General features: G+C 36.7%; 1 protein-coding gene across 5 annotated transcripts in view; it reads right to left on the minus strand.

Moving 5' to 3' along the window:
* Positions 1-16360, minus strand: part of RYR2 (ryanodine receptor 2) — an 894209-nt gene that overhangs the window by 300912 nt on the left and 576937 nt on the right. For all 5 annotated transcript variants that reach the window (XM_073241246.1, XM_073241245.1, XM_073241243.1 and 2 more), the window contains exons 26-27: positions 14747-14906; positions 11512-11659 (exon numbers count right to left, since the gene is read on the minus strand). In XM_073241246.1, coding sequence (XP_073097347.1) covers positions 11512-11659; positions 14747-14906 — 308 coding nt within the window. The remainder of the gene's footprint in view (positions 1-11511; positions 11660-14746; positions 14907-16360) is intronic.

Below are 16360 nucleotides of genomic sequence, written 5' to 3' on the forward strand. Positions count from 1 at the left end.
CTTCTCCCAGCTGACACACCTGCAACCTGCCTACAGCCCCCGCCATCACCATGAAAAGGCAAAAAAATTTAGTCCTGTCCAAGAGAGTTCAGACAACACCTGAGACAGGATCTGCAGAGGCAGACCTAACCAGTCTCCCTGAAATAGAATTCAAAATAAAAATCAAAACCATGCTGACAGAGCTGCAGAGAAATATGCAAGAGCTAAGGGATGATGTCGAGAGGGAGATTACAGAAGTCTGGAGGGAGATTACAGAAGTGAAACAAACTCTGGAAGGATTTATAAGCAGAATGGATAAGATGCAAGAGGCCATTGATGGAATAGAAACCAGAGAACAGGAAAGCATAGAAGCTGACGCAGAGAGAGATAAAAGGATCTCCAGGAATGAAACAATATTAAGAGAACTGTGTGACCAATCCAAAAGGACAATACCCACATTAGAGGGTACAAGAGGAAGAACAGAGAGGAAAAGGGAAGGAAAGTGTCTCTGAAGAAATAATTGCTGAGAACTTCCCCAAATGGGGGGAGGAAATAGTTGCTCAGACTACAGAAGCACACAGAAATCCCAACAGAAGGGACCCAAAGAGGACAACACCAAGACATATAATAATTAAAATCGCAAATATCAAGGACAAGGACAGAGTATTAAAGGCAGCCAGAGAGACAAAAAAGGTCACCTACAAAGGAAAACCGATCAGGCTATGATCAGACTTCTCAACAGAAACCTTACAGGCCAGAAGAGAATGGCATGATATATTTAATGCAATGAAACAGAAGGGGTGTGAACCAAGATTACTGTATCCAGCATGATTATCATTTAAATATGAAAGAGGGATTAAACAATTCCCAGACAAGCAAAAGTTGAGGGAATTTGCCTCCCACAAACCACCTCTACAGGGTATCTTAGAGGGACTGCTCTAGATAGGAGCACTCCTAAAAAGAGCAGAGAACAAAACTCCCAACATATGAAGAATGGAGGAGGAGGAATAAGAAGGGAGAGAAATAATCATCAGATTGTGTTTATAACAGTTCAATAAGTGAGTTAAGTCAGACAGTAAGGTAGTAAACAAGCTAACCTTGAACCTTTCGTAACCACTAATCTAAAGCCTGCAATGGCAATAAGTACATACCTTTCAATAATCACCCTAAATGTAAATGGACTGAATGCACCAATCAAAAGACACAGAGTAATAGAATGGATAAAAAAGCAAGACCCATCCATATGCTGCTTACAAGAGCCTCACCTCAAACCCAAAGACATGCACAGATTAAAAGTCAAGGGACAGAAAAAGATATTTCATGCAAACAACAGAGAGAAAAAAGCAGATTTTGCAATACTAGTATCAGACAAAATAGACTTAAAAATAAAGAAAGTAACAAGAGATAAAGAAGGACATTACATAATGATAAAGGGCTCAGTCCAACAAGAGGATATAACCATTCTAAATATATATGCACCCAATACAGGAGCACCAACATATGTGAAACAAATACTAACAGAATTAAAGGAGGAAATAGAATGCAATGCATTCATTTTAGGAGACTTCAACACACCACTCACTCCAAAAACACACCAGACAGAAAATAAGTAAGGACACAGAGGCATTGAACAACACACTATAACAGATGGACCTAATAGACATCTACAGAACTCTACATCCAAAAGCAACAGTATACACATTCTTCTCAAGTGCACATGGAACATTCTCCAGAATAGACCACATACTAGGCCACAAAAAGAGCCTCAGTAAATTCCAAAAGATTGAAATCCTACCTACCAATTTTTCAGACCACAAAGGTATAAAACAAGAAACAAATTGTACAAAGAAAGCAAAAAGGCTCACAAACACATGGAGGCTTAACAACATGCTCCTAAAAAATCAATGTATCAATGCACAAATTAAAATGGAGATCCAGCAATATATGGAAAGAAATGACAACAACAACACAAGGCCCCAACTTCTGTGGGATGCAGCAAAAGCAGTCTTAAGAGGAAAGTATATAGCAATCCAGGCATATTTAAATAAGGAAGAAAAATCCCAAATGAATAGTCTAATGTCACAATTATCAAAATTGGGAAAAGAAGAACAAAGGAGGCCTAAGGTCAGCACATGGAGGGACATAATAAAGATCAGAGAGAAAATAAATAAAATTGACAAGAATAAAACAATACAAAAAAATCAATGAAACCAAGAGCTGGTTGTTCGAGAAAATAAACAAAATAGATAAGCCTCTAGCCAGACTTACCTAGAGAAAAAGAGAGTGAACACACATCAACAGAATCAGAAACAAGAAAGGAAAAATCATGACAGACCCCACAGAAATACAGAGAATTATTAGAGAATACTATGAAGACCTATATGCTAACAAGCTGGAAAACCTAGGAGATATGGACAACTTCCTAGAAAAATACAACCTTCCAAGACTGACCCAAAAAGAAACAGAAAATCTAAACAGACCAATTACCAGCAATGAAATTGAATCAGTAATCAAAAAACTACCAAAGAACAAAACCCCTGGGCCAGATGGACTTACCTCATAATTTTATCAGATATACAGAGAAGACATAATACCCATTCTCCTTAAAGTTTTCCAAAAAATAGAAGAGGAGGGAATACTCCCAAACTCATTCTATAAAGACAACATCACCCTAATAACAAAACCATGCAAAGACCCCACCATAAAAGAAAACTATAGACCAATGTCCCTTATGAACGTAGATGCAAAAACACTCAACAAAATATTAGCAAACCGAATTCAAAAATACATCAAAAGGATCATACGCCATGACCAAGTGGGATTCGGGATACAAGGATGGTACAACATCCGAAAATCCATCAACATCATCCACCACATCAACAAAAAGAAAGACAAAAACCACATGATCATCTCCATAGATGCTGAAAAAGCATTCGACAAAATTCAACATCCATTCATGATAAAAACTCTCAACAAAATGGGCATAGAGGGCAAGTACCTCAACATAATAAAGGCCATATATGATAAACTCACAGCCAACATTATACTGAATAGCGAGAGGCTGAAAGCTTTTCCTATGAGATCAGGAACAAGACAGGGATGACCACACTCCCCACTGTTATTCAACATAGTACTGGAGGTCCTAGCCATGGCAATCAGATAAAATGAAGAAATACAAGGAATCCAGATTGGTAAAGAAGAAGTTAAACTGTCGCTATTGGCAGATCACATGATACTGTACATAAAAAACCCTAAAGACTCCACTGCAAAACTACTAGAACTAATATAGGCATTCATCAAAGTTGCAGGATACAAAATTAACATACAGAAATCTGTAGCTTTCCTATACACTAAAAATGAACTTATAGAAAGAGAAATCAGGAAAACAATTCCATTCACAATTGCATCAAAAAGAATAAAATACCTAGGAATAAACCTAACCAAGGAAGTGAAAGACCTATCCCCTGAAAACTACAAAACACTCTTAAGAGAAATTAAAGAGGACACTAACAAATGGAAACTCATCCCATGCTCCTGGCTAGGAAGAACTAATATCAAAATGGCCATCCTTCCCAAAGCAATATACAGATTCGATGCAATCCCTATTAATTTACCAACAGCATTCTTCAATGAACGGGAACAAATAGTTCAAAAATTCATATGGAACCACCAAAGACCCTGAATAGCCAAAGCAATCCTGAGAAGGAAGAATAAAGTTGGGGGAATCACGCTCCCCAACTTCAAGCTCTACTACCATGCCACAGTAATCAAGACAATTTGTATTGGCACAAGAACAGAGCCACAGACCAGTGGAACAGATTAGAGACTCCAAACATTAACCCAAACATATATGGCCAATCAACATACGATAAAGGAGCCATGGACATACAATGCGGAAATGACAGTCTCTTCAACAATGGTGCTGGAAAAACTGGACAGCTACATGTAAGAGAATGGAACTGGATCACTGTCTAACCCCATACACAAAAGTAAATTCGAAATGGGTCGAAGACCTGAATGTAAGTCATGAAACCATAAAACTCTTAGAAAAAAACACAGGCAAAAATCTCATGGACATAAACATGAGTGACTTCTTCATGAGCATATCTCCCCAGGCAAGGGAAACAAAGGCAAAAATGAACAAGTGGGACTATATCAAGCTAAAAAGCTTCTGAGCAAAGGACACCATCAATAGAACAAAAATGTATCCTACAGTATGGGAGGATATATTCATAAATGACATATCTGATAAAGGATTGCCATCCAAAATATATAAAGAGCTCACACACCTCAACAAACAAAAAGCAAATAATCCAATTAAAAAATGGGCAGAGGAGCTGAATAGATACTTCTCTAAAAAAGAAATCCAGATGGCCAACAGGCACATGAAAAGATGCTCCACATCGCTAATCATCAGAGAAATGCAAATTAAAACCACAATGAGATATCACCTCACACCAGTTAGGATCACCATCATCAAAAAGACAAACAACTACAAATGCTGGCGAGGTTGTGGAGAAAGGGGAACCCTCCTACACTGCTGGTGGGAATGTAAATTAGTTCAACCATTGTGGAAAGCAGTATGGAGGTTCCTCAGAATGTTCAAAATAGAAATACCAATTTGACCCAGGAATTCCACTTCTAGGAATTTACCCTAAGAATGCAGCACTCCAGTTTGAAAACGATAGATGCACCCCTATGTTTATCGCTGCAGTATTTACAATAGCTTAGATATGGAAGCAACCTAAATGTCCATCAATAGATGAATGGATAAAGATGTGGTACATATACACAATGGAATATTACTCAGCCATAAGAAAAAAACAGATCCTACCATTTCCAATAACCTGGATGGAGCTAAATGGTATTATGCTCAGTGAAATAAGCCAGACAGAGAAAGACAATTACCAAATGATTTCACTCATCTGTGGAGTATAAGAACAAAGGAAAAACTGAAGGAACAGAACAGCAGCAGAATCACAGAACCCAAGAATGGACTAACAGTTACCAAAGGGTAAGGGACCGGGGACGATGGGTGGGAAGGGAGGGAGAAGGGCAGGGAAAAAGAAAGAGGGCATTACAATTAGCATGTATAGTACATGGGGGGCATGGGGAGGGCTCTGCAACACAGAGAAGACAAGTTGTGATTTTACAGCATCTTACTATGCAGATGGACAGTGACTGTGAAGGGATATGTGGGGGGAACTTGGTGAAGGGGGGAGCCTAGTAAACAATGTTCTTCATGTAATTGTAGGTTAATGATACCAAAATTTTAAAAATGTCTTTGTAAAAAAATAAAATAAAATCCCCCAATACCCCATCCTGCTCCAATCCCTGTGCTCCTTGTCCATGTGGATGTATTTGATATCTACCAACCCAGAAACCATCCAATACACCTTTCCTGTCCTGTTTCTAAATGTCAAATGATTCTGTCCCTTTCTCTTTTCTCTTGGATTACCTAAGATCAGGCCTTCAATACTCCTCATCTACACATCTTTTGTAAGTACCAAACTTTTGTCCTCACCTCCAGTTTTGTTTACATTCAGTCCATTCTCCAAAGTGCCACTAGAATGAGTTTTTAAAATGAAAACACCTTCTTTTTGAACCTCTGCCTCCTCTTCTGCATTTATTGCCACTTTTCAAACTCCACTTTGCATTCAGCTAAGCAGAGATGTCTGAAATTCCCATATGCAATCCTCTCTTGTGCCCCCAAGCCTTTACACGTCCCATTCTCCTGACCTGGAATACATAAACCTGCTTGATTCCTATTTAACCTTCTAAAGTCTACCCTAATTTTACCTACTTTGGTGGTTTTAAAACACTTCTACAAATATTTTGTCATACCTCCCTTCAAACACTATGGGCTTGAATATGAGCTCCATTTAGTGCCTTGCTTCTAACCAGCAAAATATGGTAGCAGTAACTGCAGCAGGTATTGTGCTTTCCCTCTCACACTATGTCACAGTCATTCATCCCAAAGGAAGCCAGCCACCACAGGAAGGCACTCAGGCAGCACTAAGAGGAGGCCTAGGTGGCCACAGACTTTGGCTCCTTGCAGAGAGCCAGGGAAAAACTGAATTTGTTAGGCAACAATTATGCAATTGAACTGTCTCAGAAGCAAATCCTTTAGCCCAACTGGACCAACTTGATAGCAACTTCAAAAGATATCATGATCCCAGAACTACCAGACTAATCTATTCAGAAATCTAAAATTCTGACCCACAGAAAGTTTGGGATAACAAATTTTCACTGCTTTAAGCCACTAAGTTTTAGGGGGAAATTTGTTATATAGCAATAGATACACCTCCTCTGTGAAGATTTCTCTGACAGCATCAAGCTGAGTTAAACCAGTTTGTGACACATTAATGCATATACTATATAATAGTATTGACAATTTAGTCTATATTCCCTGCTGCCCCTGAGAGCTAACTGTGGGAAAAAACTGTTTTATTCATTTTTGAATTCCTAGAACTAGGCACAGTAGATGTTCAATGACTATATATCAAAATAAAACAGAAATATGGAAGTATCATGAAATTTAAATGTAGATTTTGTAAATATAAGCTATTTTTGTTCCTTCTTTAAAATCACAAAAGTCACAAAAATTTAGGTATTCATAACATAGCAGTAGGGGTGTTAAGACAAAATCATATTATGGTTGTAAATAGTATAAAATACTACCTGTCATAAAAATGACATCTTATCCAACACAATCTTTGAATAAAAGTTCTCCCTAAGAGTGAATGCTAGATGTAACTAACACAGTTTATGCCCTTAACTAATAATGTGTTAAAAATACAATCATCACTGAATAGTTTTTTCTGGCATATGCAAATGTTTCTTTGTGTAGGGTAAAATGTATTTCTGTTCTTGGATATTGGCCATATTTTTTAAATGCATCTTTTTATTGTTTCAATTGGTAATGCAAATAAAGTCTAAAATTTAAAACAAATGATATGACACAATATGTCTCCCCTCCCACTGCTGCCTGTCAGCTATTGAGTTATCTTTCCTAGAAGACATAACCATTACCATTTTCTTCTGTGTCTTTCCAGAATTGGTATGTGCATATGCAAGCACTTACATATATTCTTTTTTATAACATAAATATTACTATGCACTTCATATACTTCAAGACTTTGCTATTTTAGCTTAACAATATACACTTGAGATTGTTTCCTATCAGCACTTCATCATTTTTAAGAGCTTCATAATATTCCATTTTATGACTGCACTAAAACTTTTTAACCAACTATAAATCCCATCACAATCAAATTGACAAGTTGAATCTAAAATGTACATAGGAATGCAAAGGAAAAAGGAGAGTGAAGAAACTCTTAAGAAAGAAGAAAGGATCAAGGAAATAGACTAGAGAGCCCAGGAATAAACCCACACACATATTGTCAATTAATATATAACAAAGAAGGCAAGAATATTCAATGGAAAAAAGATACTCTCTGTAATAAACAGTGCTGGGAAAATAGAACAGCTATATGCAAGAAAATTAAACTGGATCACTATATACAAAAGTAAACTCAAAATGGATTAAAGATTTAAATATAAGACATGAAACCATAAAACTTTTAGAGAAACACATAGGTGAAAATCTCTTTCTTTACCTATGTGTTTACATAAGAATGACTAATTATTTTCTGGATATGTTTCCCAGAAAGGCAAATAAAAGCAAAAATAAACAAGTGGGATTACATCAAACTTAAAAGCTCTGTACAGCAAAGGAAATCATCAATAAAATGAAAAGGTAGCCTACAGCATGGGAGAATATGTTCCTAAATGATTTATCTGATCATGGGCTAATATCCAAAATATATAAAGAACTCTTATGACTCAACACTGAAAAAAAGAGCAGCCTGATTAAAAAATGAGTGGAGGACCCAAACAGACATTTTTCCAAAGAAGAAATTTGGATGGTCAACAGGCACAAGGAAAGATGCTCCACATTGCTAATCATCAGAGAAATGCAAATCAAAATCACAATGAGCTATCACCTCACACCAGTTAGGATTGCCACTATACAAAAGACTAGAAATAAAAAGTTTTGGTGAGGATTTGGAGAAAAGGGAACCCTTCTACACCCTTCTATGGTGTAGAAGTTTACATTACATATGGGAATGTAAATTGGAGCAGCCACTGTGGAAACAGTATGAAAGATCCTCAAAAAAACTAAAAATACAAATAACATATGACCCAGTAATTCCACATCTAGGAATTTACCCACAGAAAACAAAATTCCTGATTCAAAAAGATAGATGCACACCTATGTTTATTGATGTATTATTTAAAATAGCCAAGATATGGAAGAAACTAAAGTGTCCAACAACAGATGAATGGATAAAGAAGAGTGGTATGTATACACAATGGAATAGTATTCATCCATAAAAAAAGAAAGAAACCTGCCATTTGTGACAAGGATGGACCTAGAGGGTATTATGATAGGTGAAATAAGCCAGGCAGAAAAAGATAAATATCATATAATTTCACTTATAAGTGGAACCTAAAAACAAAGCAAAATGCACAAAACAGCAATAGACTCATGGACACTGAGAAGTTACTGGTGGTTACCATGGGGGAGGTGCTGGGGTAGGCAGGTGAAACAGGAGAAGGGGATAAAGAGGCACAAAAATCTCACTTACAATATAAATTAGTCATGGGGATGAAAATACAGCATAGAGAACATAGTCAATAGTTCTGTAACATCTTTCTATGTTAACAAATAGTAACTACACTATGTGATGAATACCTAATAACATAGGTAACTCTTTAATCACTAATTGAAACCAATATAATATTGTATGTCACCTATAATTCAATAAAAAATACACATTAAAGAAAAGAAATAAGAAAGAAGTTAGAAGACTTACCCTACCTGATTTTTAAGATTTGTTATAATATGATAACAATAAAGAGAGTATGGTATTGGCTTAAGGGTAGACATACCAATGAACACAATGATCTACAGATATTTGACAAAGGGGCCAAGGTAATTTAATGGAGAAAAGATGACTATTCCAACAAATGTTTGGTGCTGGGACAGCTGGATATTCATCTGGATGAAAAATGAAAGTTGACCTTTACTTCATATCATAAACAAAAGTTAACTCAAATGAGATGATTGGCCTAAATGAATAAGCTAAAAAAACAAAAGTTCTAGAAGAAAACACAGATGTTTGTTTTTGCATAGGCAAAAATTTCTTAGGACAGAAAGCACACAACCATAGAGAGAAAACTCATAAAGCAGCTTTATCAAAATTAAGAATGTCTGCTCTTTGAAAGATATCATTAAGAAAATGAAAAGGCAATGCATACCTGGGGGAGATATTTCTAATATCTGACATAGTTCTTACACCCACACATACACAAAAATAAATATGTATATATAAACTTACTATTTAATAAAAATACAAAAACAATCTAATTTTTAAATGGATAAAAGATTTAAACAAAAACTTCATAAAAGAAGATACACCAATGACTAGTACAAGATGTCAACATTATTATTCATGAGGAAAATGCAAATTAATACTACAGTAAGATCCCATTTCTCATCTGCCAGAATAAGTAAAATCAGAGAGTTTCACTACCAATTCTCCATCAGGAGAATCTGGCACCCTCATATATTGGTATTGGAGTAAATGTGCAGAACCATTTGGAATTTTCTTAAAAGTGAAGCATATATCTGTCCTGTGACCAAGCAACTGTACTCCTAGATATTTATTTACACTAAGAAAAATGCAATATGTCTACACAAAGATTTGTCTACAAATATTCTTAGTAATCTTATTCATAATAGCCGAAAACTGGAAACAACCAAATCATCATCAAAAAGAGAATGGATTAAAAAAAAGTTGTCGTTTATTAGTAGAAGGGAATACTACTCAGCAGTTAATTTTGTGATACATATAAAATCATGTATGATCACAAAAGCATCATCTTGACCAAAAGAAACCAGATTAAAAAATAAAATATATTGTAGTTATTACATTTATGCAACATATTAAAAGAGGCAAAATTAAATCTGTGATGACAGAATTTAGAAAGTGGTTACTTTGTTGGCACAAGATGTGATGGAAAAGAAAAGTTCGACATGCTCTTTTGTGTGGTTGTTGGCATATACAACAGTCAAATTTCACCAAACTGAACACTGAAGATCTGTGCATTTTATTATATGTAAATTTCATATCAATTTAAAAGTATAATAAAAAAGAAACAATTATCTTTGAGGGATTATTCTACACCAGACAGTTGTAGAACTCTTTCCAGTTATTATGTCTTAGCTTAGAAGCTTTGATCATTTACTTCCATTCCAGTGGTCATGCGAACAACACACTCTTTAAGACAGGGATCTTTTTGTATTTTGTGGACCTAGATCTGGTTCATATTAAGAGTCTCTCACATATTTGTTGTTATAAAGCTGACCTCAAGATATAAACAGAATCTGTATTATAAGTATCACTGTTATTAAATGGATATCTAACTTTATTTGCAGCAAATATAAGGATTCAGTAACTATTAAGAGATGGTATCAACTTAAAGGACTAAAATCTGGAGTCACAATGTGTGAGGCTGGGTTTCTGCATCTACTGCTTAGTAAATGCAAAGACAGAGAAGTCTCTGAATCTGTTTTCTAAACTGTAAAATTAGCATAATGCATGAACCATTCTCAGAGTTACTGTGAGGATTAAATAATAATTGTAAAGGTCTTAGAAACGTTTCTTGAACATGACAAGCACTATGTAAATATTAGCTGTTATTACCATTTAAGGTCTGGCTTCCTATGCACAGATACTAAACCAATAATATTAGTCACTGGAGGATATTTTTTAAAAAATATTTTAGGACAGATTTTTTAAAAAACTTTCTGTCAAAAAATACAGGCACTACAATGAAACACAGTTCTCCTTTTATTTTTGCCAACTTTAAAATAAGGATAATAATACCAACTCAAACTGCAGGAGCAAAGGATTAAGGAGTTAATAATTTTAAACCATATTCTTAAAGGGTACTCTTTAAGGGAAATGTGTTCTTTCTAGGATCTTCAAAATTCCACTATTCAATATGTATTTAGTGAGTGCCTATCCTAATGTGTTTTCCTTAAAGCAAAATATTAATCATGAATATTGCACTTATTAATGTTGCCTATGTGTATGAGTATTAAATAGTGGAGGTTTATAAAACACTAGTTCCACTATAGGTTTCTTTCCATAAACAACTAAAACCAGCTCTTTGGGGGTAGAGGGTAATATCAGAATCACAGTCAGAGGTTCACCTCAGACTCTTTGGAATGGAAAACCCACTTCCTCCCACTGCAGAATCACTGTGAGGTCCTCAGTCACTCTGCAGAGAGACGGGTTCAATCCTTCAAGTATCCTTCAGGAAAAAACTGCTCTCAACTAGTGGCCTAAATTACATTCTAAAGGACTCTGTCAGGCAACTCCCTCTCTTATTCATTTATTTGATTCTACAGAATGACTACATGATTTTGCAACCAGAGTGGAAAAAGCAAAACCAAAATACCATGATCTTGATCCGGCGCCTCCAGGTTGTAGCCATACCCCAGCAGGGTGCGCACGGCCTCGCGGAGGCTGTCCTTATTAGACTTCTTGGTTCGGTCATCGAGAAGGGCGTAAGGAACAAGGCGGGGGTTTCTTCTATTCTTTACATCCTACAGGGAAAAGAAAGGTGTGTGGTCATCAAGGCGGTACAAACAGCTTTCGGAAATGAGACAACCACCAAATACAGGCCGCGGAAGCTACCATTCAGGATGTCTTCCAGTGGTGTTCAGAAGTTACCGAACCACTTTCAAACATCAAAGACTTAATCAAATGAATATCGGCATCATTTAAAGCAGGCCCTCTCCGTGAGAAGGAAATGTAAAAATAAGAGCACTAATGAAAACCAGCGATAGGGCCTTTTGACCATCTTTGTCGTGGGCATAAGGCAATGTGCTAACAGAGAAGACATATAATCTCCTGCTACAGTTGGCTGACTGGCCTTCTTTCAAGGAGAGCCAAGTTAGTACTAGGCACCTCTCAGGGATCAATTCCATGGCTACGGTAAGGCCGCTGTGCCTTCTTCAGAGAAAACCCAGTGTGTTACAACGGCCATTCCATGTACTCAAAGAGCTTGAAAAACATGCGTTATGTTGGCTCCATCAACCAATGGAACCAGGAGCATTGAAATAACTACAAAATCCACAATTTATCTATTATAAGAATCTATGAGCTTAAAATGTGGATAAAATGGTGTTGATAAAGCAAGGAAACAGGTTGTAGTACTCATTTTTGGCAAAAGGATGCCTAAGTTTAGCATAAGCACTAAACTTACTTTCCTGGGAGGTGGAGAGACATGAGTGATTTTAAGTCTTTAGGGCACTTCTTTCCACATGTTCACTGACACTATGCTGCAGGTTTTGTCAGACTTCCCATATTCCAGGAAGCATACTCAATTCTCATCTACCTCAGCATGAAGAGGAGTGAGGAAGCTGCGGGTATTCCCAAATCTTCTCAAAAACATGACAGTGTGGTGAAAAGGTTTGCTCTGGTCAGGCAGAAGCAAGGAAGCTCTTCCTACTTTCTGCTTCCCTGTCCTAGAAAATTAGTACTAATCACCTACTCATGAGTACATGAACACATGTCAGCATCTGGAGTCAGAGTGCTCTGGGGTGCTTGTTGGGGAACAGTACTCCAAGGCCACCCCAAAGTAAATGGGCAGTGTAAACAGTGCTGCACTGCCAGGCAACATCAAGACACAGGACCCAGGGCCCTCTTCCAACATGGCTTTTACCCCCAACTTTTCCTACAGAAATTCCAATGCCTCTATTGAATCATGTGCTCTGGAGATGGTGTCCTGGAAATCTGTTCAAAGGAGCTGCACACTGACTTTTGAAGTCAATGGTGCCAGAGAGACAGGAAACAGGTAACTCAGGTAAACATCTGTTCTCCAGGAGTTACAACAGTTCTAAACTAGACTATGTTAACTTGAGGGGGATGAGAAAGTAAAGACATACTCATTTAAGTAATCCAGCTAATGTGTAATGTCAGTGGGGAACGCAGTGGAGGGATGGGCAGAGCTTGGAAGGCATGGAGAAATGGTTCAAATGAGAGTTTTGCTGGTTCAGATAGAGCCTTGTACTTTTTTTCTGAGCAATATGCAGTGGAAGGAGAGACCTCCAGAAAAAGGCAGACATCAGGGAAAGACTGGTTCATCCCTCAGAGCCATGTGGTCTTCAAGGCAAGTGAACCCTCCTTTCACAGAGAGCATGTGGACCACTTCTCCCTCTGGTGTAAAGTTCAGGATTCTCTTCTCCTCCTCCCTCTCTTTCTCTCTCTCTCTCCCCCTTTCTCCCTCTCTCCCTCCCTCTCTGTCTCTCTGTCTCTGTCTGTCTGTCTGTCTGTCTGTCTGTCTGTCTGTCTGTCTCTCTCTCTCTCTCTCTCACACACACACACACACACACACACTGCTTAGGTGGGTTGATTGTTGACTTTCTCATCAGTGACAACCAATATAAAAACACTGTATCATTTTATGAGGTAAATATAGGCTATTCAAGTTTTCTTTAGCCTTCCAAATTGCAAAAATAGAAGGATTTTTGAAATATATTTTTCAAACCAATGTTTAGGTTTTATACTGAATCACAGTCTAAGCCTATACTAAATGATCCATTTTATTCCTGAAAATACTTAAATAAAAGCAACTCACCATTAGTTGGCAAGAAGTATTGTAATAAGAAAGTGAAGAATTTTGACTCTGGAGTCAAAAGGCTTGACCCCAGCCTGATTCTGGCACCTCCTAGTTATGTAGTGTTGGGAAAAATGCTCTAACGCTCCCTGTACACCATGTGTGAACAGAAATAAACACCATTTATCTTTCATGGAATTGTCATGAGGGCTAAGACAAAAAGACATGCAAAGCTCTAGGCAGAATGACTGGCATCGAATGATAACAGTATTTACTGGGTGCCAGCCATTGCTGAAAGCCTTTCTCATATGTAAGTTATATAATGAAGTTAAGTAATTTACTCATGCGAAAAACAATAGCACAGAGAATTTAAGTAGCCTGCCCAAGGTCACACAATTGATAAGAGGCACGGCTGAAATGTGCTCTTCCCCTCTGCTATTCTGCTTCAGTACGCACTCAATGACTTACTCCCACGAGTGCCCCATTAATAGAGCCTCATGACTCTGAAATCCAGAAACCTCTGAAATCTAAAAACCTCATTTTTTTTCTAAGTTTAATAAAAGCTCCCTTGGTGCCAAGACATGATCTGAATCAATGCAAGGCTGTTTATCACCTTTATTTACCCCTCATGGCATTGTGCTGAACAAGCAGTGATTCTGTAGAATCATGTCATCATCCTAAAAACCAAAAAATATCTGGATTCTGAAATGCATCTGATGCCAGGGGTCTTGAATAAGGAATCATGGACCTCTTTCATTATTATTTTATCTCAGTCTTCTCACATTTCCTAAGTTTTTCCTAAAACACAATCTCAGAGAGAGAAATACCTCAAAAGCCATATTATAAATCACTGTTGCAGTAATAGTCACTGTGTATCTCTTGTTAATACACAGAGTGATGGTCATCTGGCTTCCAAAGTCCAGCACTAAACTGGTGCTTTATTTATTATTGAATAATTTATTATTTAATCTCTTATTTAAGAGTCATTATTTAACCTCTTCTCTTACAAATTATGCTCATTATCATTCAAGTAAACACAGCTTACATCCTGTAGAGCTAAGCTGCCATGTACCTGCTGGATGCCATAAGTCCAGCCCTGCCGGATTCGATCCCGGGCCCACACGTTATGAGCATTTTCTGCCAACTTGTCCACCATCGCTTCCTGAGATGGGGTGAGTTTGATAAAGCTCAGGTCCATGGGGGCAGGCTTATATCCACTTGTCAGCTGGTAACTACAAAGCAAAGCAAAAGAAATATATAATAGGCCTTTCCATAAAAGCCAAGGTTCAAAATCCCTAGAATAGCTTTTCTATGTCCCCATCTACTTCTAACTGTTCTATACACCACAGTGGTAACCACTGGTAAGATACCAGTTTGCAAGCCTGGGCCCCTTTTACTAATGAGTTAAGAAACTCATTAGGTAGAAAGGCCACATAATCTTTATGTTTTCATTTGTACATATACCAATAAAACAGAAATGAGACAACTTACCTATCTCTCAACGTTGAGAAGCCCTTATCATCGTTTGTGTTCCTAATAGTGGAGGCTTTCGTGCAGTATAAATCAACATATTTGTTATCTATGAAAACATTTGATGAATTTCTCTTCCTGTTAAGTTCCCATTTTTTTTCAACTTTTAAATCTTATGTTAATTATTTGATAAATCTGTGTATCCATTTAAATCCTAACTGTTCATTGTCTATAGGGAAATTTTAATGCATTTATAAATTATTCCCCTATTGCCTTTCCTAGTTACACAATTTAGGAAGCTTCTAGATAACACAGAAATTAGGAAATCCAGGTACTTAATCATCTAAAATATTACTAAGGGCTGGATTTTAATTTTGTTTACCAAATTAATATAAAGATACATGCCTCCCTCTTCATCTCAGTGATTCTCCTTTTGTGCAAATAAAGAAACAAAAATTCACCAGGTAATTATGCAAAGTTAAAAAATAAGTAAATTATCAGAAAGTGAGAAAATACTTTTGAAGACAAAAGGATGGCATCTTTATTCCTTTGACTGCTCTGGGCTATTGCTAGCACCACGCAAGGCAAGAAGCTCCTTGACAGCAGGGGGCGCGACTACTTTGTTCCTAACAATCCCCAGAACTTAACATAATGCCTGACTCATGGTGGGAATACAATAAAAATATGTTGAATGAATAGATGCACTATAGAAATATATCATTTTTAAAGTTGAGTAAAGTTGACTTTATCTTAATTACTCCTATTTCATTATGACATCTTATATTTTATAAATCATTTCCTATGGACTACAGTTTTAGAAATATTTTACTTTATTTAAATAGATTGGTCTAGAATTTGCAATAATTATGGCTAATTACTGTCTTATGTCATTCAATTTACATTGACAATCTAAATTCATAGACAAGAAATGTTCTGCTGTTTTAAATTAGAACTCCACATGTAATTAACTTTTTTTTTTAAAGAAGCTACATGGGATTTGTCAAACCACTGTTGGAACTGATCATATTTTATAGAATTCTGATATGCAAATAGATAAATCAGTAAACTATAAGCACAGCCTATATACAAATTCTCATTCAGAAAATATTTTCTTCAAGAAAGAGTTCCCAGTACCTTTCAAATGCAGCAACAAGTGGTCAAGATAGCACAGTCTAATTTCCCAGTTTAAGATTATTTTCTGGAAGCAGTGCTGGAA

This window comes from Manis javanica, chromosome 7, assembly GCF_040802235.1.
Source record: "Manis javanica isolate MJ-LG chromosome 7, MJ_LKY, whole genome shotgun sequence".
NCBI lineage: Eukaryota > Metazoa > Chordata > Mammalia > Pholidota > Manidae > Manis > Manis javanica.